The sequence below is a fragment of the Epinephelus fuscoguttatus genome, linkage group LG5 (genome assembly GCF_011397635.1).
Source record: "Epinephelus fuscoguttatus linkage group LG5, E.fuscoguttatus.final_Chr_v1".
Taxonomy (NCBI): Eukaryota; Metazoa; Chordata; class Actinopteri; order Perciformes; family Serranidae; genus Epinephelus; species Epinephelus fuscoguttatus.
In genome coordinates, this window is record NC_064756.1 from 6,602,687 (window position 1) to 6,625,591 (window position 22,905).

Here is a 22,905-nt window from a genome sequence, read left to right on the forward strand (position 1 = left end):
CCACTGGAGATCGTGGAGGCAGTGTAGCATAGTTCAAGCAAGATACAACCGTAGGAGATGATGAAGACATTTAAAAAATAGTGGAACGGAACGAATCAGTGATATAGTGAAAATAATTCTTGGTCCAATCTGGGAGTGAGATCATGGATACAAGCCGCCAAAATTAGTATCCTCAGAAGAGCGTCTGGGCTCAGCCTTAGAGACAGGGTAAGGAGCTCGGACATTTGGAGGGAGCTCAGAGTAGAGCCGCTGATCCTTTGTGTCGAAAGGGGTCAGTTGAGGTGGTTTGGGTATCTCATCAGGATGCCTCCTGTGCCCTTCCGTTGGAGGTGTTCAGGGCAAGTCCCACTGGTAGGAGGCCCCGGGGCAGACCCAGAACATGCTGGAGGGATTACATATCTCGTCTGGCCTGGGAACGCCTTGGGGTCTCACAGGAGGAGCTGGAAAGTGTTGCTGGGGAGAGGATTGTCTAGAATACCAGCTCAGTCAGCTGCCCCTGCAACCCAACTTTGGATAAGCGGTTGAAGATAGATACATGGATGGATGGATGGATGGATGGATGGGCTCTCCATCCACGTTGGAGCCTATTTAATGGCATCACAGAACACCACAGTCAGAAAAACTACCTCAGTTACAATATTACAACCTCCTCCACCATCACCTCGTTTGTTGTTGTGTTAAACTTTTGCCCTCGCCCTCTAGTGCCATCTATTGGTTGTATCTATGCCAACATAAAGGACGCATGAAAATATGAGGGTGGTGACGTTTACAGCATTTGAAATGGACATATCTATTTTGGTATGTAAAGGGAGTATGAATGAGCAGTATGGGGGTCTCAGATCCACAAGTTAACACTTAGGATCATTGGCTTTCACTCGACACATAAAACTCACCAGTTACTTCACTTCCAAGCCTTTGTCATGCCAAGCAAATAAAAATATAGCCCTCATAAATACAAATGATCTACACCACAAAAGCAACGACTGCTTAACAAATGAGGACAGTCATTTTCTGTGTGCTTATAAGTGGAGACCATGAATGTTTTGAGGACCTTTAACAAATGGGAGCAGATAAAAATAGTGAGCGCTTTCCTGTAATGTTTTTTTCCCCCGTGCTGTTTATGGCCAGGCTCATACTCTATGTTCCAAAAAAAAAAAAAAAAACACTGGTTAAAAACAGAGTGTCTCAATCTAACTTCACACTTCAGTTTAAATTACCATGCTGACACCATCTGGTCATGGATCTGATTTAATTAAGGGCACACAGCAGACGGACTATTCAAAATGTTCCAGGCTAAGTTTCCATCTGCTGGGACCAATCAGAATATGATCAAGATAATGAAATAACAAAATATTCAATACTAAGCATGAATACCTGGCAGCAACTTGTCAAGGCCGAGCAAGAAATGATAATAATAATCATGGCTGCACTGTAAGGCTGCGTTAAAAAGATGCAGATGTGACAATTGGGATCATTTCTACAAAGTGGCAACCTCTACTGCTGCATACCTTCTGAAGTGAAAGCCAGAGCTGAATTAGGACTCAGATCAAATCTTCATGTTGTTTTATCTGCAAAGTAGTTGCGCACAGCTCAGTCAGAGATGAATCAATAACAACCCATCTAAGTGCTGTACATGCACGTGACTGTGGGCAAACAGAATTTAAACGAGAGCCTAACTTAAAGGCACCCTGTGGAGTTCTCTTGTAAATAAACTGAAGTTGTGTTTACGTTCAGTGTTATTCACCTTCAGGCCTGATTCCTTCGTCTTCCCTGCCTTTGTTCGTGCAGTGTATCTTGGTGTGTGACCACCATCTGTAGATCAGTGTAATAATGTGAAACCATTGGTGTGTGCATGTGCATCCTTGTGCCCATGCACGAAACATTGCAGCCTGTGACAGACTGATGCAACTTGGATGATAGGAAGGAAGCTGCGTGTTGCCTGTTCATCTCAGAGTATTGAAAAGCATCAGATTTCACTGGACTCCATCTCTGTAGGTCCAGAGAAGCGGACACGTGTACTCAGGACATAGAAATCCAGACAGAATGTGCAGAATGTGGAGTCACAAACAGCAAATAAACACTGTTTTAATAGCTGTGGTCAACATGAGCGCATCACGGCTCACATACACAACGATCTGTCTGTAATCTTAAATTACCTCCATATGTTTTAGCTGCAGGCAGAGTCTCTTGAGTACAGTACACTCCTACAAATAAAATCCTCAGAGCTCAACAAGATGAAAACACACAACCTCTGAGTTTGATCTTCAGTCACCATTGCTACCAAACAAGGACTTGTTAGTGGAATGCTGACATGTTTTACTCTACATGCCAATAGACTGAAGATCTGTCGTAACTGCATCAAACGTCTTGGGTATATTAGGTCCCAGGAGAGATTTACGCCAATTGAATTCATTATACAGTACAGGCCAAAAGTTTGGACACACCTTCTCATTCAATGCGTTTTTTTTTATTTTCATGACTATTTACATTGTAGATTCTCACTGAAGGCATCAAAACTACGAATGAACACATGTGGAGTTATGTACTTAACAAAAAAAGGTGAAATAACTGAAAACATGTTTTATATTCTAGTTTCTTCAAAATAGCCACCCTTTGCTCTGATTACTGCTTTGCACACTCTTGGCATTCTCTCCATGAACTTCAAGAGGTAGTCACCTGAAATGGTTTTCCAACAGTCTTGAAGGAGTTCCCAGAGGTGTTTAGCACTTGTTGGCCCCTTTGCCTTCACTCTGCGGTCCAGCTCACCCCAAACCATCTCCATTGGGTTCAGGTCCGGTGACTGTGGAGGCCAGGTCATCTGCCGCAGCACTCCATCACTCTCCTTCTTGGTCAAACAGCCCTTACACAGCCTGGAGGTGTGTTTGGGGTCATTGTCCTGTTGAAAAATAAATGATCGTCCAACTAAACACAAACCGGATGGGATGGCATGTCGCTGCAGGATGCTGTGGTAGCCATGCTGGTTCAGTGTGCCTTCAATTTTGAATAAATCCCCAACAGTGTCACCAGCAAAACACCCCCACACCATCACACCTCCTCCTCCATGCTTCACAGTGGGAACCAGGCATGTGGAATCCATCCGTTCTCACCTTTTCTCGTCTCACAAAGACACGCAGTTGGAACCAAAGATCTCAAATTTGGACTCATCAGACCAAAGCACAGATTTCCACTGGTCTAATGTCCATTCCTTGTGTTTCTTGGCCCAAACAAATCTCTTCTGCTTGTTGCCTCTCCTTAGCAGTGGTTTCCTAGCAGCTATTTGACCATGAAGGCCTGATTCGCACAGTCTCCTCTTAACAGTTGTTCTATTAAGACTGACTGACCTTCATTTCTTAAAGTAATGATGGCCACTCGTTTTTCTTTAGTTAGCTGATTGGTTCTTGCCATAATATGAATTTTAACAGTTGTCCAATAGGGCTGTCGGCTGTGTATTAACCTGACTTCTGCACAACACAACTGATGGTCCCAACCCCATTGATAAAGCAAGAAATTCCACTAATTAACCCTGATAAGGCACACCTGTGAAGTGGAAACCATTTCAGGTGACTACCTCTTGAAGCTCATGGAGAGAATGCCAAGAGTGTGCAAAGCAGTAATCAGAGCAAAGGGTGGCTATTTTGAAGAAACTAGAATATAAAACATGTTTTCAGTTATTTCACCTTTTTTTGTTAAGTACATAACTCCACATGTGTTCATTCATAGTTTTGATGCCTTCAGTGAGAATCTACAATGTAAATAGTCATGAAAATAAAGAAAAGGCATTGAATGAGAAGGTGTGTCCAAACTTTTGGCCTGTACTGTAGATCTTTGGGTTAAAGCACACACTGTATATAAAGATGGGTCTTCCATCTTTATTTCCTGGATACAGGCACTGCCATCGGTAAGAATGCATTTAAGTCAGGAACACTTAAGTCAAAGAAAACTTTATTTCTATTTGCAGTATTATATGTGGCGGTATGGCTCTTTTCTGAGGCCTCTCTGCCCTTCCTTGGGCCTATGCAGAAAGCCCTATGGTGGAGAGAGCACACCTCTCAGCTGTTCCATGTGCCTATGTGGAAAGCCCTAAGGCAATGAGAGGAAACCTCTCTGCTCTTCCATGCACCTACGCGAAAAGCCTAAGGTGTAGAGAGCAAACGTCTCTGCCCTACCATGCGCCTACTTGGAAAACCTAAGGCAGGGAGAGCAGCAGCAAAGACCCCACGGGAACAGAACAGAGCAGCATCAATAGCCCTTTTTAGATAGGAATTGTGCAAATTTGCAGGAAAACCCAATCAGTCCTCTTTCAGCATTGGCAGTATAAAAACAAAATCGGGGAGTGCAGCAAAATGCCGCCTACCTACTTTTGTTTATACAGAATGTGCCTTTTTCGGGGCAATGGGGGGCGTGAGCAAGTAACAAAACATGTAGCTCAGCTTGTGACGTAAACAGTGACGTGGGAGGGAAGCCGCGGCTGGTCAGTCCTTCTGTGATTCTCTCGAGTCGGCCCGTTCCTCACCGTTCCCGTCATCTAGCGGTTAATGGCCTCTTCATTTGTGAAGGCAAGGAGGTTGCGCAATTCCTTGTCTCCCCAGTTGCTCATCTTTACAGTGCCTGTCAGGTTTGTGTTTCCCTCTTGCTACTAGCTGCTCATTCCTGCTATCAGCTGTTTCCGCCAATATGACCACCCTACGAGCGAGAAAATTGGGCATCTTGGATCAACTCGCCAATCTGGCTCTGTGTGTCTAAATGCTCACAGCTTGCCGGCAAAACGGCGCAACATTTGCAGAAAATCTGGCAGTGTAAAAGGGGCTAATAACAAACACAAATGACATTGATAAGTCAGACACAGCATGAAAGGAGGAGCTGGGGTGGAGGCAGGTTGCAAAGCGGCTTGCAGAGGAAGCAGCAACAGCAGGCAGGCCAGAGCAGTTTAAATAGGGTGCCCTGAATGAGATTCGCCAATTGGTTGCATAGAAAGGAATCATGTGATCGATCAGCTGACTCCCTTCCATCAATCAGTTGCTCCATCAGTTGATTGACTGTTTGAGATCAGCTGATGTAGCTGGGATGTGAGCTGAGCTTGACATCGTGTCCTGCCTGAACTAACGCTATGATCACTTTGATGTGTACTTTGATCTTTTAGTTTAGCATGAGAGTAGACGGGGTTTGTTTTTGCTTCACTTTTGGGGAGCTGCCATGTCGTCCATCTCTATATACAGTCTATGGTAGCAGCTAAAGTAGCATGGCTTTCAGTAATACATGTGAGCAGGGGGAGGCCATCTGGCATACTGGGCAGTTTCACCATGGACCAACAATATGTTTCTAAAATCAAGAATGAACCATCAAGTTCAAGTATACATGTCAACTGCTAAATATTATTTCCATTAAAACATCTTTCCTTGCTGATCCTACATGCTTTCAAGACTGTTTTCAAGACTTCAAGACAAGCAATAAAAGTAGGGTGTTGAAAACTCAAGGACAATTACCTTTGTTACAGGTTATAGTTAACAGCTGTAGTTCATGTGATGCCAAACATTTGGTCATCCCACATGGAATTACAAACACTGCTTGTGATAAAACATCTAAAATCAAGACAAGATATTGTCTGGTGAGATAGACAAAACAAAAGAAAATCACAAATTTCAACACTGCACTAATACAAGGTCACCCACAGGACACCAGTACTAGCCTTTAAAGCCCCATATGCAATCATTGCTGGTATGCACGTAAAATGGGAAACAACAGACTTTGGTTAAATCATGAAATAAATCTTGATTTTCATGAGGAGGGATGAAACTAACAGGTAGCGACTTTGTAGGAAGCCTGCGTACCTGTGACCTCAGTCCTGAGGTAAGCATGCGACGGCTGTGAATTCTTACTGTTTACCCCGGTTCCCATTAAGAGTTTCATTGTCAGTAAATGGTCTTACATCAGAGAGAACAACAGGACAACATGGACATCATAAAAAACAGTTTACATCCCCACAGATGAGATCATTTATCTGTAGCCTGTGAGCAATAATGGGAGAATCACCAGTCATGATGTGGACAGAGCAGTGAGGGCAGACAGGAGTCATGTGGAGATGAGCTTTGTACAAGACCATGGCCAAACAATTCCTGAGTAAGGGCAGAGATATACCTGCTTTTTAAGCCTCCTACAAACAATCTGAAAAGTTTAGTGCAGCTACACTGTGGGACATGGATCTAATTAACTTGGGTACAACATCAAGTTTGATGTACACTGACTGTACGATGACAGCGCCTACTGAATCACAGGCTACGATGTATGGTTATTACTTCTTCAACTGCGAAGCACAACACAGAGGGTCACATTACTAAATAACCAAACGTTCTGGAGGCACTATATACTGCGGTGTGTCTGTGTGTGTTTGCTAACTGCTCGGATGCTGATGGGAAGTCTCAGTATCTTGAGAATGTTGGTATTGTATGTTTCTGCAAGGTATGCTACATTCGCAAGCATCGTATGTATAATGTCAATATGTTTACAGTGACGATTTATGAGCTGGATTTGTCATTGGGAAGTGAAGGGGATGGTGGATGGGGTGGCACCAAGGCGACGTGCATGCCAAGCTGAAGACCACTGTGATTTCTGGGTCCTTTATCACTGGCTTAAATTCCTCCCCAGACAATTTGAGGCCCTCTATAAATTATTTCAGGGAGGATAATCACCTTCCTTCCTGGTATAATGACAATAAAACAGGTTGTGATTTTGTGAGTCTTGCTGTGTTTCCTGTGGCTTTTTAGGAACGCATTAATGAATGAAAAGTGGTGGATTTCTACCAAGGCATCGCCAGTTAAATCAGGTACTTTAAACCAAAACTTTTCCTGACCATAAGAAAGTGTGTTTTAGTGCTTAAACCTAACCACAACATATCCACAGCACTGGTGAAATGTAAAGTTGTACCGTAGCTGCAACATTATAACGTGCAAATGTAACGAATCTGTTTCAGCACAGGACAATGTCATTTACTAAACACTATTAACACCATCACGCTACTATATCCCCAAATAGCGCATGTTGTAAATAAACAGATGTAGTGTTAATCTTAGTCTCTACTTCTGTCTGTAGCCGTGACTGTTCTGAGTAAGGCTTGGCTGTGAATGCTGGACCATTAACACTTCATCATATTGACTGACCTCTAATTTTATCCCTGCTTCTCAATCTGAACAGAGATGGTTTTGGTAAGCATGCGGTGCTGACTTTAGTTTGGCCACAACAGTGTTTCTTATAAAAGAAACAATGGAATGTACTATACATCTATACATAGAGCTGTGTGATTGACATATGAGATATATGTCAAAGCAGTTACAGAAAAAAGGTTGCAATTTCTGAATGAATCATTGTTATAGTGCTAAGTTACTTCAGGATTCACATTGGCCTGACTGTTATGACGTCAGGCAACGCGGCAGGGGGGCCTTCTTCACCGGAAGTTCTCTGAAGTCGGTTTGGTGTGTCTGGAACTTTACATTCAAATCACAGTATCTTGCTATGACCTCACATACATATATGGCTGAAGAAGGTTCCCCTGATGTCGCCTGATGTCGCCATGTCTTGGCCAAAAAACTTGCATGTGAACACACCGCAAGGGCCACAGCTGACGGCCAACCAGCGTGACAGGAAATGACTCTCCACACCAGCAAACAGCAGTCTGTCATCATCATCATTCAAGAAGGGAAACCAGACGACCGTCCTGATGCTAGTTAGCCAGTTAGCACATCAACAACACAATCCAATGTTTGACTAAAGAAAAATAATTTTACCTTATGTAAGTTTGTTTTGGTCTCACTCCCTCTTGATTTTTAGCTTTTTGTTTACTTTCCTCACTTCCATTTCTCTACTCATACGCTGAGCTGAACTGCCATTTAGAGTGATTTCATTTACAGACAGGCTCTGCTTTTGCCAGCGCCAATTCAACACATTGAATCAACCAAAAAAATGCAGACAGGGGCTGACAAGGGACAACAGTGCGGACACACCACATTGATGAGGGCGGCAGATGCTCACCGACAGCCCAACTCTGACCGATGGCCAACTGTCGGCTTGGTGTGTCAGGGCCTTAAGGGAGGAGCTCTGCCAGTTACTCAAACCAGCGCCTCAAACAAAAAAAGGTGGGGACATAGCACAAGTTTATTATGGAGCATTCTGTGGAGCGAAGGATTTACATATATTGATATGGCAAACCAATTGAAAATCTTAAAATGGCCGACCCCTGGCCTACACAGTAGAGGCAGAAAGGCAGAAAGATCTAGACCAGAATTCCAAAGTTACCCAGTATGAAGTTGTGAGCGCCACAGATGTCAGCAGAGAGCAGCGTTTTTCTGACCTAAAGGTGTGATGTGCACCTCAGTTAAGCCCTCTGGCTCAGGACTCATCACATCACCACCTCCATACACGCCGTGGTGCCCTCTTACAGCCTGGCTGTCTAAAGTCAGCTCAGTTTCTCCGTGTGTGTTTGAATGTGTGCACATATGTGGCGGGTCTGGTTTTATTGAGACTGTCGTGGCGCCTTGTTCCCCCTGGCTGGTCAAAACACAGACGTGACGTTATAGCCTTGAGCCAAAGTTTATCACATATGGCCCAGAGAGGTTACATATACACCGTCTTGGTGCTGTGCGTTTCAAACCTATGTGTGAGCTGACACTCTGAGCACGCAGGACAAACAGTGAGAAAGATCAGTGCATGCAAACATCAACACACACACACACACACACACACACACACAGGTCAAGGTTCCTGCCTATGCTACAATAATATCCATCGAACTTCGTCTCTGCTGTCATCACCATTGCAGTCTTGTGGCAATCACCAAAGAGATTACTTTTCCCTTTGGCACATGCAACCACACACAGATTTAGACCCTGCACACACACACACACACAGAGCACTTTCAACCAATTAGAGCTGACAAATGCCAAGTAATTCTATATGAGAGATTGCGGTCTGGTAGTCTTAGACTCTACAGAATTATTGCTACCATGAAAACCACCAGTTGTTTTCCAGCTCCACTCTGTCAGAGAGATATTTTTCAAGAAAGAGGAGAGCGCCCAACCAATGTTCTGCTCCCTGCCCAGGGGCTTACTGGGGCTTAAATTCAACAAAACGTATAGTGTAACTATTTAAGTCGCATTGATACGCCAGTGTGGATCATCTGAGGAGAAGTTTGGTGTTTTGTAACCAGTCAGTTATGTCTTCTTACAGATGTCTTTGCCTTGCTTACTGTCATTTATTTTATCTTCATGCTATGCAGCACTGATCATAAAGAAAAGATTCAAAGAAAGATACTGTACATTACAAAAATGCTGATTTAATATCAACAGTCTAGCAGGGCTGCACAAAAGGAGCAAATGGTTGTTGCTGTAAAATAGGCTGAGAGAGCAGAGGGACCAGAGGCTCACAAAGTAGTATTTGGAGTTAGCGATGTAACTTTAGGGTTAACTCTGGGCTTTCAGTGCTATGAAGCTGGTTCTCTTTTTACCAGGATAAATCACCATGATAACTTATGCTGAACAGCTAAAGTGCTCCGGAGAAGGTTATGTTCAGAGTATCGGATCACAGCCTGTCAACACCTCGAACTCTGACCAATCAGATCACTAAAGAAAGAAGTATCCATAGACGGAAGTCCAGAGTGACAGGTAAAAAAGAGGAGCCTATATATTGTTATAGGTCAGGAGAATCAGTTCATTGCTCCAGGGCTCTATTTCCACTGGTTTTAAACAGAGCTTCTAACAAACACAGAGATTGTTTACACACTAAACACAAGATTTTAGCAGGATTTGAAATGATGCAAAGTTTACTTTCCTCCACAGTGACAGTGTTGCTATTTCACACTCTGATTCATTACTGCAGCTCAAAATATCTGTGTCATGAGAACTAGGAAAAAAGGTAATACTTTAATTGTCTCCTGTCTCCTCTAAATGCCACATTTCTGTCAGACAGTGAAGATCCTCTCATTACGAAAAGTGTGTGTCATATAATAACGTAAGTAATGGTCAAAGTTGTCATATGGAATATTCAAGGTGTGCTGATGGATTCACGTCGTCAGCTCGTGCATTGAGTAACATTACAAGTTAACGTTCCACCTTAAAAGTTGCCAGCAGTCGGCCCAGTGAATGAAGCTATTTCCTAACCTTATTGTCAAGCTGGCCTCAGCCAAAAGGTTACCGCTTTGTTTTGGTCATTGCATTGGTAGGCTGATCTGCTGATCTGTACCGAGTGCACTTTCCTAGTTTTGAATTTAATTCTTCAGCTGTGCACTATGTACTTTAATCTCAATTAAATGTTCATTGAGAGTTTTAAGAGATACGCCTTTAAGCTCAAGGGTCTGAATCAACGGATTAAATAAGCAATGATTGGGCTCAGCACCAACAATCAACCTGACACAATTTACGATAATCCCCTTCATGTTCATCAAGATAAAGCAGAGTTATTGCTGACTGTCGAGATGCTTCGAATACTTGGCAGGAAATCAATAATCAGTGACGCAAGAGAATCCAAATACACGTAAAACATCAGCTGAGCTGGCCGACAACTATGTACTGGACTCCAGAGGGATTTATTTTAGTTACCATTTATGGTAAACACAGACAAGTATAACCAGGTCCCATTTGAGCTAAAAGAAGCCTCCAGACAGTTTTCGACAGACGAGATGTCATTGCACAAGTATGCCTCTGGAGACAGAAGACGAACCATGACTTCGGAGTCACATCTCGGGCCCCAGGCTCAGGTGAGGGGTGACAACAGACACCAGGGATGTGAAGAGGCCAAAGGGTCACTTCATTTTGCAAACATCCCGACAGCGTTTGAGCACGTGGCACTTGTCCTCCATCTAACTTTATCAAGAGTGTGGACAATAATGAGCCATATCATCTTTCATGTCCTGGAGAGGGAGGATTTTGGTGTCTCTACAACTCACTAACACTAAATAAGGACAAATGGACACAGGGGCTGGGAAGCTTTAACTGATGGCACTCAGGGGCTGGGGCTAAGTGTGTTTCATAACCTTCACGAGAAATGACCTAGGTATTTGACCTGTAATGTCCCCTTGAGACAATTACATAGGTCTTTAGGAATTGGAAAGCAACTGCAGACTACTATTAGCCTGTAACAGAAGACAATATTTATATTTCAAAAACGTCTGTTGATGTAAAAAGGGAATAATGCCCCGAGCAAACGTGATGGTGACATGACACAGGGCACACTTCCAACTGAAACACGGGGTGAGATATAAACCACTCAGACAGCCTGATCCCACAGCGAGGAGTGCGTCGGAATTTGTCTCATCTCAGGAACAGCTTGTCCAGAGACGTCACACCTCCTCCACTCTACAGCGGCTGATAGATAGCCTGGACCATTATGTAACAGCAGCTTTTCCAGCCAACACTCCCTCTTCTTCTTCTTCCCACCAATACCAAATCTGTCATGTATAGTCCACCCGGCTGACCACCGGCACACTCAGCCTGAGAGAGAATTCCTGCTGACAGGAGAAGCTTGCAGCTTGCAAGGAGGGGTTTCTGTTTATACCTCACACTTGGCCCCAGGACCCATATGTCAAGGAACAGCACCAGAGGAGAAAAACAGCAGAGGACTCTGATATCACCGCCTCGCTGTGAAAACAACCAGCGGTGTCAAAAATCCTCCTGAGCTGAGGATGGATCTCTGTTTTTAGGCCAGATCTTGAGGAAAAAAAAAGGACTCAAATCTCTGGATTCCCCACATCGCTGTCACTGAGAAGCATTAGGTCATCACAGGAACACAGCATGAGGTCTTCTGTTATGTTAAGACATGATAAAAAATTAGCTCTGACACTTGTTAAGTCAGGCAGACGTGCCAAAGCGAAACACTCTGTCCAGGAGAATGAATTCTAGGAACAAGAGAAAGTCACACCTAAAAGATTAAAAATAATCATGTGTTCAAAGCCAGACACATATGACTATTATCTCATAGTGCTAATACCCCAAACCTAATATCTGCTGATACATATTCGGACATGTAGTAATTTTAGACCAGAATGCCTAGACTGAATAATTTGAACTTTTATTTCTCTCTCTCTGTGGTGGAGATGGCAGCGAGCCTGCAGCAGACTACCAAGCAAATGAGCCGTTTGACTTGGGTAAACATCACGACATATGGATCTGCTCAACACATGACAGCAGCGTGGAGCTAGCTGGAGTCCCAAGTTGTGGCTAAACTGTGCTGCTGGTGCTGCAGCCTTTGCAAGCATGAATAACAGACTAGAAGGGTTTTCTAATGGTAGCAAAGTAAAACAATATTATAAGTGAAGTCTTACAAAACTTGTTACTAGAAGCTCAACATGTATCTAATGCATTTGCTTTCTGCAGCTACGAAGGTTAAACAGAAGCAGCACAAGGTATTTAATTATTTAAGCTATAATTCTTTGATGTTTTGTTTCTTAGGCCTGCATTAACTGATTCTTGGCCAACTTTGGGGCAACGCAACCATCTGTTCACCAAGTGGTCACTCTGAGTGACAGGCTGACTGCTGACTGTCAGAATCACCCCTCACTCCTCCACAGCACCACCCTTTCACCCAAAGTTGGTCAACTCTGGCTCAAAAAAAGAAGATGGCAACGACGGATATGCCAAACTCGAGGCTTCATAACGGGAGTCCACAAACCAGTGGGTGACGTCAGGATAGCTACATCCATTATTTTTATTGTCCATGCTGTTAATACAACACTGACAAAAGTCTGCTATCCATCCCCATCTAAGCTGAAAGCACCCGGTGACACTGATGTCTGAATTTTGCATCGGCAGCTGCAGGGCACCATTCCACCGTGGTCACTGGCTACCCCCAATCCTACCAGCCTGTGCACCGCAAGTTCAAGAAGTAACATTACATATTTGGACATGCATTAAAGGAATACTTCACGCCCCAAATAACCCTCTCCATATCAATTACTCACCCCGTGTTACACTGAATTTGTGACGTAGACATTTTTCTCAACAGCAAACACTGCTAATGAATTGACGTCATTGGGGTCCACACATAAAAACAGCAAAACTATATCAAAATATGCGTTTAAAAACTTTCACACAACTTGTGGAGTATAATCCAAGTTTCATGTGTCTTATCAATTGCGAAGAACTTCCAAAACACTTGGCATTACCTGGCTGTCAGCCTTCCCTGTTGGGACAGAAAGTGAAAGCTAGGTTTTACTTTCAGTGAAAACAATGTACAAATGGTCATTTGGGGGGAAAGTATTTCTTTATAAGGCCCTGAACAGAGTGTAAAGGTTATTTTTTGATACTGGAAATAGGACTTAAACAAAAAACAATTTTAACTCGTCATCAACTTAACAGCTTTTTCTGCATTTTCAAATGCTTTCAGTCTTTGTCCGAGGATGGAGTTCGTTATGATGACGTCCTGAACAAAAGCAGAGCAAACCCTGTCCACTGATGAAGACTGTGAGACGCACGTGAACATGCACCATGAGTTCATATTGTTTATGTCAAAGCCCTGAACATGGTCTTGCTGTGCCTTAAAAACATCTAGTTTGAACGTTATGGTATCTGGCTGTGTTATGGCTTCTCATACAAACTGTATTTGATGACATGGTCCTCACAACTTCATCTACATGAGCCTGTAGCGAAAACATTGTAATAGAAATGACTATAATAACCAGATTAACATTCAGGACTGTTGTTATTGGATACAGCATGCTCCAGCACACTGAAGCAATCAAACTGCTCTGTGCAAACCTTCTGCATTCAAAGGCAAACCGCCAACTCTAAAAATTGAAAAACAAATTATGAAATAGCATGCAAGTCGTCTCATGGTGAATAAAATATACTACTTATAAAAGCCAGTGTTATATATTTTGTTAATGGTGGAGTCCTGACCACATCTTCAGAGTTCTCGCCAAATGCCACAATGTGGTCACAGGCTAAATCATGCAGCAGTGAGACCAAAACCACTTTCCCTGGAGCCAAACAACTTGTTGTTCACCACCGGTGAAACCCAAGCAGGCCACTGTGTGTCAGATGGAGATCCCTGGGTATTAATTAACAGTGTAGCTGAAGCAGAGACAGTGAGACCAAAAGAAAAAGATTGAGAGAGCCAGAGTGTTCTCTATGACAACTGTTGACAAGCTTTAAATCCGCCATACTCTGCTTCATCCTCACCTCCATCATCAAGCTGTCAGCGAGGACTTGTGCTACCATTTGATTTGTTTATGGAAGTATTAATATGTCGTTTTAGGCAGTAAAAATAAAGAATCATGTCATTGTGTGACAGGTGCAGAAAAAGACTGGCAGAACAGGGGTGCCACATGGAGTTTGGTGAGGTAAGGGTGTTGTAAACCAATACGGAAGCCCTTCAGACCAACATGTATCCCGCTGAAAAACCAGAACTAGAATTACTGCCTCGCAGTTATATCCCTCCACAAACCTGTTAAGGTGCTGTTACAGTTAATATCCATGTCTGTCCAGAGCCGTATGTAGCCGTGACAGCTGACAGTGCTTCAAATAGGCTATGGTACTGCTGCAAAGAAGCCACAAATTATAAAACATGGATGCTTCATGCACAGAAGATCCGTACAGTCAGCACAGTTTCAAGATGGGCACCCAAGATTAGAGTCACTAATTTAGTATCTAACTAAATGTTTTCCCTTCTGTTCCTGGGTCACAACGTAATGGCCAGAAAAGTGTTGTAGAGAAAAGAAGAACATTATGATGTCACAGGGAAGCTGACCTTTGACCTTTTGGATATGCCATCACTTCATGATTTTATCTTGATAGACATTTCTGTGAAATTTTGTCAAAATTAGTATTCAAATTCTTGAGTTATGGCCAAAAACATGTTTTGTGAGGTCACAGTGAGCTTGGCCTTTGACCACCAAAATCTAATCAGTTCATCGGTGAGTCCAAGTGGACGTTTGTGCCAAATTTGAAGAAATTCTCTCAAGATGTTCTTGAGATATCTCATTTACAAGAATGAGACAAAAGCAAGGTCACAGTAGCCTTGACCTTTGAAAACCAAAATCTAATTACTTCATCTGTGAGTCCAAGTGGGCATTTGTGCCAAATTTGAACAATTTCCTCAAGGAGTTCTTAAGAAATCATGTTCACAAATATGGGACGGACGAAAGGATGGAACTGTCTATGGCTATCGATGACATGGAGGCATAAAAACTCTGGCAGAAAAGAGGCGCCACATGTAGTTTGGTGACATGTTGTAAATAAATAAGGAAGTCCTTCAGACCAGCAGTTCCCAACTGGTGGGTCGCGGTCCAAAAGTGGATTCAGGTCCATTCTTAATGGACCGCAAGTGATTCTTGAATGTGTCAAGTTTGTACAAGTACAGTGTCAAGTACAGTGAATTTTCAGCACAGAGCTTTTATTTTGAAGTGCCATGTCGTGCTGTAGAGTGAGTGACTAATGGACAGCTACTTAACAGAGACAGCAACCTAGCTCAATGACATTGTCAAACGCAAGTATGACGCTAAATAGATAAAACTGTGTGGACATTGAACCAGTGACTGAGGAAAAATCTGGAACCTATGGCTGGACCAGTTAGGGACCACTGCTTTAGATCAACAAGCAACTACTGAAAAACCAGAAAAAGACTGCATCTGCATGATAGTACAGGTGCCCTGACAAGAAGCACCTGTGCATTCTCCAAACAGGGCAAAAGATTCCATCCATTATCCGATATGACGTGTGCTCTGGACTCACTGGGGGAATATTCCATGCTTACAGAGTCTTACTGACCACAGTCCAACGGCAAAACAGCTTGCCGAGAAAACCTGAACCACTTGATTAATTTGATTAATTACAATCATTATACTGTGTCATCATCGCCACTAACCCACTTTCTCCACCACATGACTGCAGCCAATGTTGTCCAGTGCATGTAAGTGAGTAATGGAGCGGCATATTTCATTCTGTTGTAGGGCAAACTAACCTCAGCACTGTCACACATGCATTTATGGACTTGACCTCACACGTTTTAAAGTCTGACATGAGTCTCAGCACATTTTCATTAAGAGTGTAATTGACAGTTATTTGTATTGATGGATGTTTGCTTCAAAATAATTACCAACTCCAACTCACCTTTTTTTTTTGGTAAATGAAGGCAGTATTATCTTTACAGACACATTTAACCAAACAGAACACGGACTATCCCTACTAAGGCTTGTGATGTTAACATGAAGTGGCTGCACTCTGCTACATCTACAGAACATCTAGACCCTGGATCCAGCTGGATTTTCCATCCAGTCTGCTGTCTAAGAGAAAGAGACTATATTCATCTTAAACTGTCCCACTTTCCAGTCCATAAAAATCAGACATCTCCCAAACCAGAGCCTCGCCTTGGACCCCATTTATAGGAGCAGAGAGCCGGCTTTTCCAGCCAGACCTGTCACACACATACAGACCCAGATTTGGCCTGTTGGGTCCTGGTTTCATCTCCCACACACAAACATGCGCTTTCTCTATCCACTCACAATTCCAAATTAAATTCTGACATCCACTACATCTGTAGACTGGCACGGATAAAGTTTCTACAGCCTGCAGCTTTGCCTCCCACCAAACAACTGTCAGATTGTATTAAAGAAAATAATTTTGTGGATCTGTTTATTAATAAAAATAGCTGACTAAAACTGAAAAAGTTAATTATACTTAATGTGCATTAGTATTTGTTAAGACCACCGCGGTGTGTCTATATTTCTCCACTGTAATGAAAACATCTTGGGAGAAATTTTGGGAGGTACAGATTTCAGTAACCAACAGTGAGCAATATACACAACAAGGTCTCTTGCTTTAAAGGGACTCTGTCAAATCCAGAGCTTATGAGTTATCTGCACACAGTTCTCAACATGGAGGTGGTTGAGCTAGCAGCTAACAATGTTTACTCCATAAACAGAGCTAAACATGAAAACGCTGTGCTAAAGTGCCCTCTTAAGTGGCGAAAAATGAGAGGATGTGCCCTATCAGCTGCCCTCTTGAATGATGAAAATGAGCGGATGTGCCCTTTTGGCTACCCTCTTGATTAACAAAAACGAGAGGATGTGCCCGTTTGGCTGCCCTCTTGAGTGATCAAAACAAGACGATGTGCCCTATTGGATGAAAATGAGCGGATGTGCCCTTTTGGCTGCCCTCTTGATTAACAAAAACGAGAGGATGTGCCCGTTTGGCTACCCTCTTGAGTGGTGAAAACGAGAGGATGGTAGCTTTTGGCTGCCCTCTTGTCCCCATGTCATGCAGTAGGTGCCCTTTTTTCCTTTTCGCCCCTGCCCTTCAAACATCCTGAGTCCGACACTGAACTTGGATTACAACACACACATAGGGACTTCATTCTACTTAATTTAGACCTGTTGTCCTCGTTCGTGGACAATTAGTGCCACGAACGAGCCCATCTAGCCCATCTAGTGGTAGTAAGAGCACAATACACTAATCCATGTAAAAACAAGATGGCAGCCATCTCTGCCAAGTCAGACTGCAGCCGATCGCGACACACAAGTAGACAAGGTCCAAAACCTTTATGACTAATAACATTTGTAGTTTGATATGGCAACAAATTTGACCAATTTTAGCAAAAGTAACAAGCTAAGATTGATTAGGAAGTACTTGTTTGAGGACATTGGGACTTTGTTATCGGCTTGTTTAAAGACACTGGGAATTATAGTTGACAATGTTTTTGTTTTTTTTTTTATATATACTCATCAGGTCCTACTGATTCCTAATAGCTAGGAGAATTTAAAAAAGCATACCAAACAAAAGTTCGGGTTTCAGAAGGATATTAATCATCTGAATTAACCTTTATTACAGGGGTGTCTAAACTTTTTTGAATGGGGGCCAGATAAAACAACGTGAAAATACCTAAGGGCCAACTGATTCTCGCATCAAATGGGTTTAAAAAAAAGTGAGACAAATGCAACTTTTTTTCTTTTAATGAACTATTACTATGTGATGCCTGTCTACAAACTTTATGATAGTCATTGTAAGGCTGGGGTAAAAATGCCAAGTGATCTTGCTCTATTAACTATTATTGTGTAAAGGGCCACGTATGGTATATTTTGAAAGTCAAGCCGAGGGCCGATTAAAATTGGTCTGCAGGCCACAATTGGCCCCCGGGCCAGACATTGGACATGCCTGCTTTATTACAATGAGGCAAAAGTGGAAGCAAATGCATTTCCCCCCACCGAGTTCTGCATAAAACATCTTGGAGTGTCTTACCAAGCCTAAAGCATGACCACTTACCAAAAGAAAAAACGAGGCGGCTGAGGTTTGCTCATGGTTGGGTTAGTAATGCTGCAATGTTTCTATGACTAGACCTTCATCAGGCAAACAGTTTTGTAACAAAGAGAAGCCATCTTTTGGTACCAGGTTTTTTTCTTGATTTCGTTTTTCACTGTGATACCTCAAGAACACCCTCGAGATGCTCTTGAGATATCGTGTTTACGAGAATGAGACAGACTGATGAACAGCAGACAAAGCAAAACACATAATGCCTCTGGCCATGGCTATTGCTAGCGTGGAGTCATAAAAACACTGTGGTGGCTACTGACGGCAGCTTGGCTATTTACTGTAAGAATGACTGACGACTGTGCTGACGATCCTCTCCAACCAATCAGTGGTCTCCAATTATCAGCTCAACTTGCTTGTAACCTCGACCAAGGTGGCACCAAAAAGTTCAAGGTACTATCCACAACTTTTGCCAATGGAAATCCAAAAAAGAACAGATCCAAGCTAGTGCAGTCAAGCCTTACCATGCAGTGAAATGTGGCATGTGCTCACCATTTTAGTGCGGGGGATGGTAAGTATAAGACTATACGAAAAGTCAGGGGATCCCCTAAGCCATTAGGATTCATCCAGTGTTTTCCATGGCTATCCATCAATATTTCAGTCTGAATCAAAGTGGTGGATCAGTCATCTAACCAAGCTAAAAGTATTTTTTTGGCAGAGCATTAAGGCTGGCCTAGGAATGGACACTAAAACTGCCATCTCTTTGTCTCTTTTATCTCTTAATCAGATGTAGTGCATCCTGTAACACTCAGGCATGGTTCTGGTAACCATCAGTAAATCCTGGCTAAAGACCAAAAGTTGTGCGCCGAGACACTTTAACACACTCTGACATACGCTAACAATTTGAACTGTCATTCACATCAGTTTTTCCCTTTAGTAGAGTGGCTTTTATATAACTTATACTTTTATGTAAGCTTTACTTTTGCTTTTCATTTTTATTCTCCACTTATCATGTACCACTTTGCGTTTGTTTCTAACTCACATGAATAGAGCTATCTTAATAACACAATTTCACCAGTGTTTCTGTCAACAGCGGTTCAGAGCATCTTGTCTCCTCTGCTCAGAGAAACCAGTTGATGAGAGCAGATACTCGCCACGCTGAGAGCTGTCACTGCACTGCTGACAGACTGCTGCCTGATATAGACGAGGCCAAACAAAAGCACAAGGCCTTTCATACTTGGCTGGTGGAACTTCTTAAAATAGAGGGCCCAGTATCAATATGAAGAAACGATATTCCCGTACTGACACCCCAGGGAACGTGAGGTCACAGCACTAACACCACAAACACTAGAACCTGAGAACATTGTCTGCATGTTCAGTTTACTGGCAGCAGGAGCTATACCTATCTGCGACAAATGTTTGGGGAGTTGATGTCAGGCATTCTACTGAGGGCCGAACAGTGGAGCATATGCATATGTGCTTATAGACTCTATTATACAACAAAAGTGAGGAGGTCTCTGATCAGCACATTTCTTTACAGCCTCTGTAAAGTGATTAATAGGTATGCTGCATGGCAAGTGATGCCCCTGATTTTTTTATATCACACATCGCTGCAGAGGCTCATAGTCAACTCTTGTCTGAAATATCAACCCTCTTGACTAACGACTGTACATTCGCCAGAGTCCCCTCTCCAGCTCATAAACAGCCCTCTCTGTGGAATCTCCACCAGGAACCATGTGTTCTCATGTCCTGAACTGGCGGAGTCCACAGACTCAGCCGCCCCCTACTATGTAGAACTTTCCATCATTTCTTTGCTGTAGAAATGCTTGTAAAAGCACTTTAAGAAGATCGAGTCATTCAGGGGCAACTGTTGTTACAAGGAGAGAAAAATAATTTGCATTGTCGTGGCAGTATCAGCAAGGTTTCTCTACAAAGATCTTCATTGGGTTGCTTCAAAATGTTACCAACATCTGCTTATACCAGTCGCTTAGGATGAAGGAAAGTATCTACAGTATCTAGGTGAGGTTTTGTCTCTGGAACATGACATGGAAAAACATGACTGGAATTAAGAATAGCAATAAATTCAAATGAAAATGGTGGATTGCCTTAAGACTCTAGGAAGAGTACCAGGCTTTGAAGCCGGTTTTACTCACTCGTCAAACGTGATGATGCCATGGGGCCCTTACACTACTTTCCCACAATTGTAATTTCAGCGATCTGGCATACACTTAAAGGCGCTGTATGTAAGAATGTGGCCAAAACGGTTACTGCACTCAAATTCAAAATACCACGAGTCGTGTCCGCCCCCCCTCCCCTATAGATTCGAGGTTGCTGGACAGTGGCACGCTGGAGACTGATTGTTTGCCTGTGGGCGGCTGCCGTGGCAGGGCCGCGGCGCCACGTCCTTGATCTTCGGTTTTCCAGCCGACCGTTCAAGCAAGTCCAGCTTCTCTGCTGCTAACGCTGCTGCCGGGATACAGCTGAGGAGGAGCTGACTGCTAATGCTATGTACCGGGACGCTGCTAATGCTGCTTGCCGTGCTGCTAACGTTTATTTCTCAATAAAATCGGTCGGGTCGATGACCCACCTGCACATGGGCTACAATGTATGATCGAAAATGAATAACAGTTGAAAGTATTCGAAATGTCCATCCCCGTCTAGCTATGATGCTAGTTAGCCAACTTTGGCTACAGCTTACCTGTTGAGGAGAAGAGTAGCCACTTCGAAATCCAATTTCAAATTCTTCTCCACTTTCAACCGTCCCCACCGTTCGAAAACATCTCCTGTATAGACCCTCGCTTTGCCTCCAGTTTTGTCATGGCGTTTTTGGGAATCATAACGAGGTCATTTGGGTTTAGTCGCACCGTCAGCCATTGTAGCTCAGTCGTAACTGTAACTGATGCTGAGACTCTACTGACTGCGTGACGGGTAGACGGCGGTGGGTGGCGCAACAGGCCAAAACACAAATTCAAAACATAAACATGATTTGCAGACCGTAAAAATTTTTTTAAATGCAAATATTCTGGCTGTACTATTGTTGCCAGTGAGATCAGTATGTTATCTGAACATTATTCCTTAGTCTCTGTGACATATTAGGATGATTTTACGACTATTTGCTTTAGATTTCTTACATATAGCTCCTTTAAGGTGAGATCAAACGCAGCAAAAAAATGAAGAGGCGTACATGATGGAAAACAAACGTCACACACCGATGCAAATTGGAGCTACGTTACGTTGACAGCTTCACAAAATAAATTTGACCTTATATTATATTTTGAGGAATGTTATCCACGGAAGATAACTGTATAAATTTCATTACATGAAACAAAATTCCATGACTTTTCCAAGACTTTTAATGACTTTTTACTATTGCCATGACCTTTCCAGGCCTGGTAAATGTCAAAATGACAAAATTCCATGACTTCTCCAGGTTTTCCATGATCTTGTGTACCTTGTTTAAAAGCTGCCAGGCCACCAGAAACACCTAACCTCTCCTTTACAGTCCTCTTACAGTTTACATACCATGTGTTTGCCACCAACCAACCACTTACTAGACATACCTTGCTGAGTTGTGGGAACAGTATCACTTTACGCCAAAGGAAACTTAGCCAACTGATATGTATAGTGATCGTGGGTTAACAATCTATCTATAACACATTGCTGTACTGCTCGTTTTTACTGTATAGAGCTTGAACACATCATAATGTAACTCAATGCAACCTCTGTAAGCCGTTAGTTGTGTGCAAACGTTAACGAGCTCTTCTTTCAACACAGATTCATCGTTCACAGTGTGGCATTATCAGGGACATGACTACAGTGAGTTTACTGCATTTTCATAATTACTTATTCAGTCTTTCTTTTAAACTCGGTGCAGACTTGTTTGGATCAATGTTTGAACTTTTCTTGGGCGGAGACGGACGGTATTTCGTTGTGTCCTCTCATTCCATCTCACAGGTAACAAGGCTAAAACTAGCACGTTCACCTAGGTGTTGTGTTTCCATGACCGATTGGAGCCAGAGTCCACAAATCAGTGGATGATGTCACAGTAGCTACATCCATTACGGGATGGCTAAACCTCTAGACTTACTTGCAGATTCACTGTCTATTAACTTAATTTTGCCAACTTGTTTTTTTCCATCTTTCCATTTAATCCGTTTTATTTTGAGGATTTTTTGGCTGCAGTGCCAAGTCGCGGGGGAAAAAAACTTTGTAAAGTCTGCTGTAAGACATGTGTTACTGAAATCACATTTTCCTGAAAGTACTCTTTGGCATCCCATGACTGTAAATGAATGCAGCATGTCACCTGTTAATAAGGGTCCCAAACAGCAGCCTGATGGTCTTCTGAATGTTTTCAGTGCATAGCCAGCTCCACTGCTCCTTCATCAGCAGACACAGGATGTTCAGAGCCACCTCAGCCAGCGCCGTCTCAGAGGCTGCGCCCACAGCATGCAAGACAGACATAAAATAAATAAAAACACAACTCAGGACGGCATACGCCGAGATAATCACTATGTCACAGGCAAAGATCAGACACAATATTCAACGTATACTGCACTACATGTTGGTTTAGCATGCAAAAGTAGCAGCTGACAGACAGATGCATCTGTAGAGAGACATTAATGTATATCTGAAACCAAACATCTGTTTTAGAGAAAGACACTTCAGGTCCAGTAATCCCATCAGC

General features: G+C 42.9%; 1 protein-coding gene across 1 annotated transcript in view; it reads right to left on the minus strand.

Moving 5' to 3' along the window:
* snx19b (sorting nexin 19b) overlaps positions 1-22,905 on the minus strand; it is a 57,234-nt gene that overhangs the window by 17,530 nt on the left and 16,799 nt on the right. The window contains 1 exon segment of the mRNA XM_049575479.1: positions 22,525-22,654. Coding sequence (XP_049431436.1) covers positions 22,525-22,654 — 130 coding nt within the window.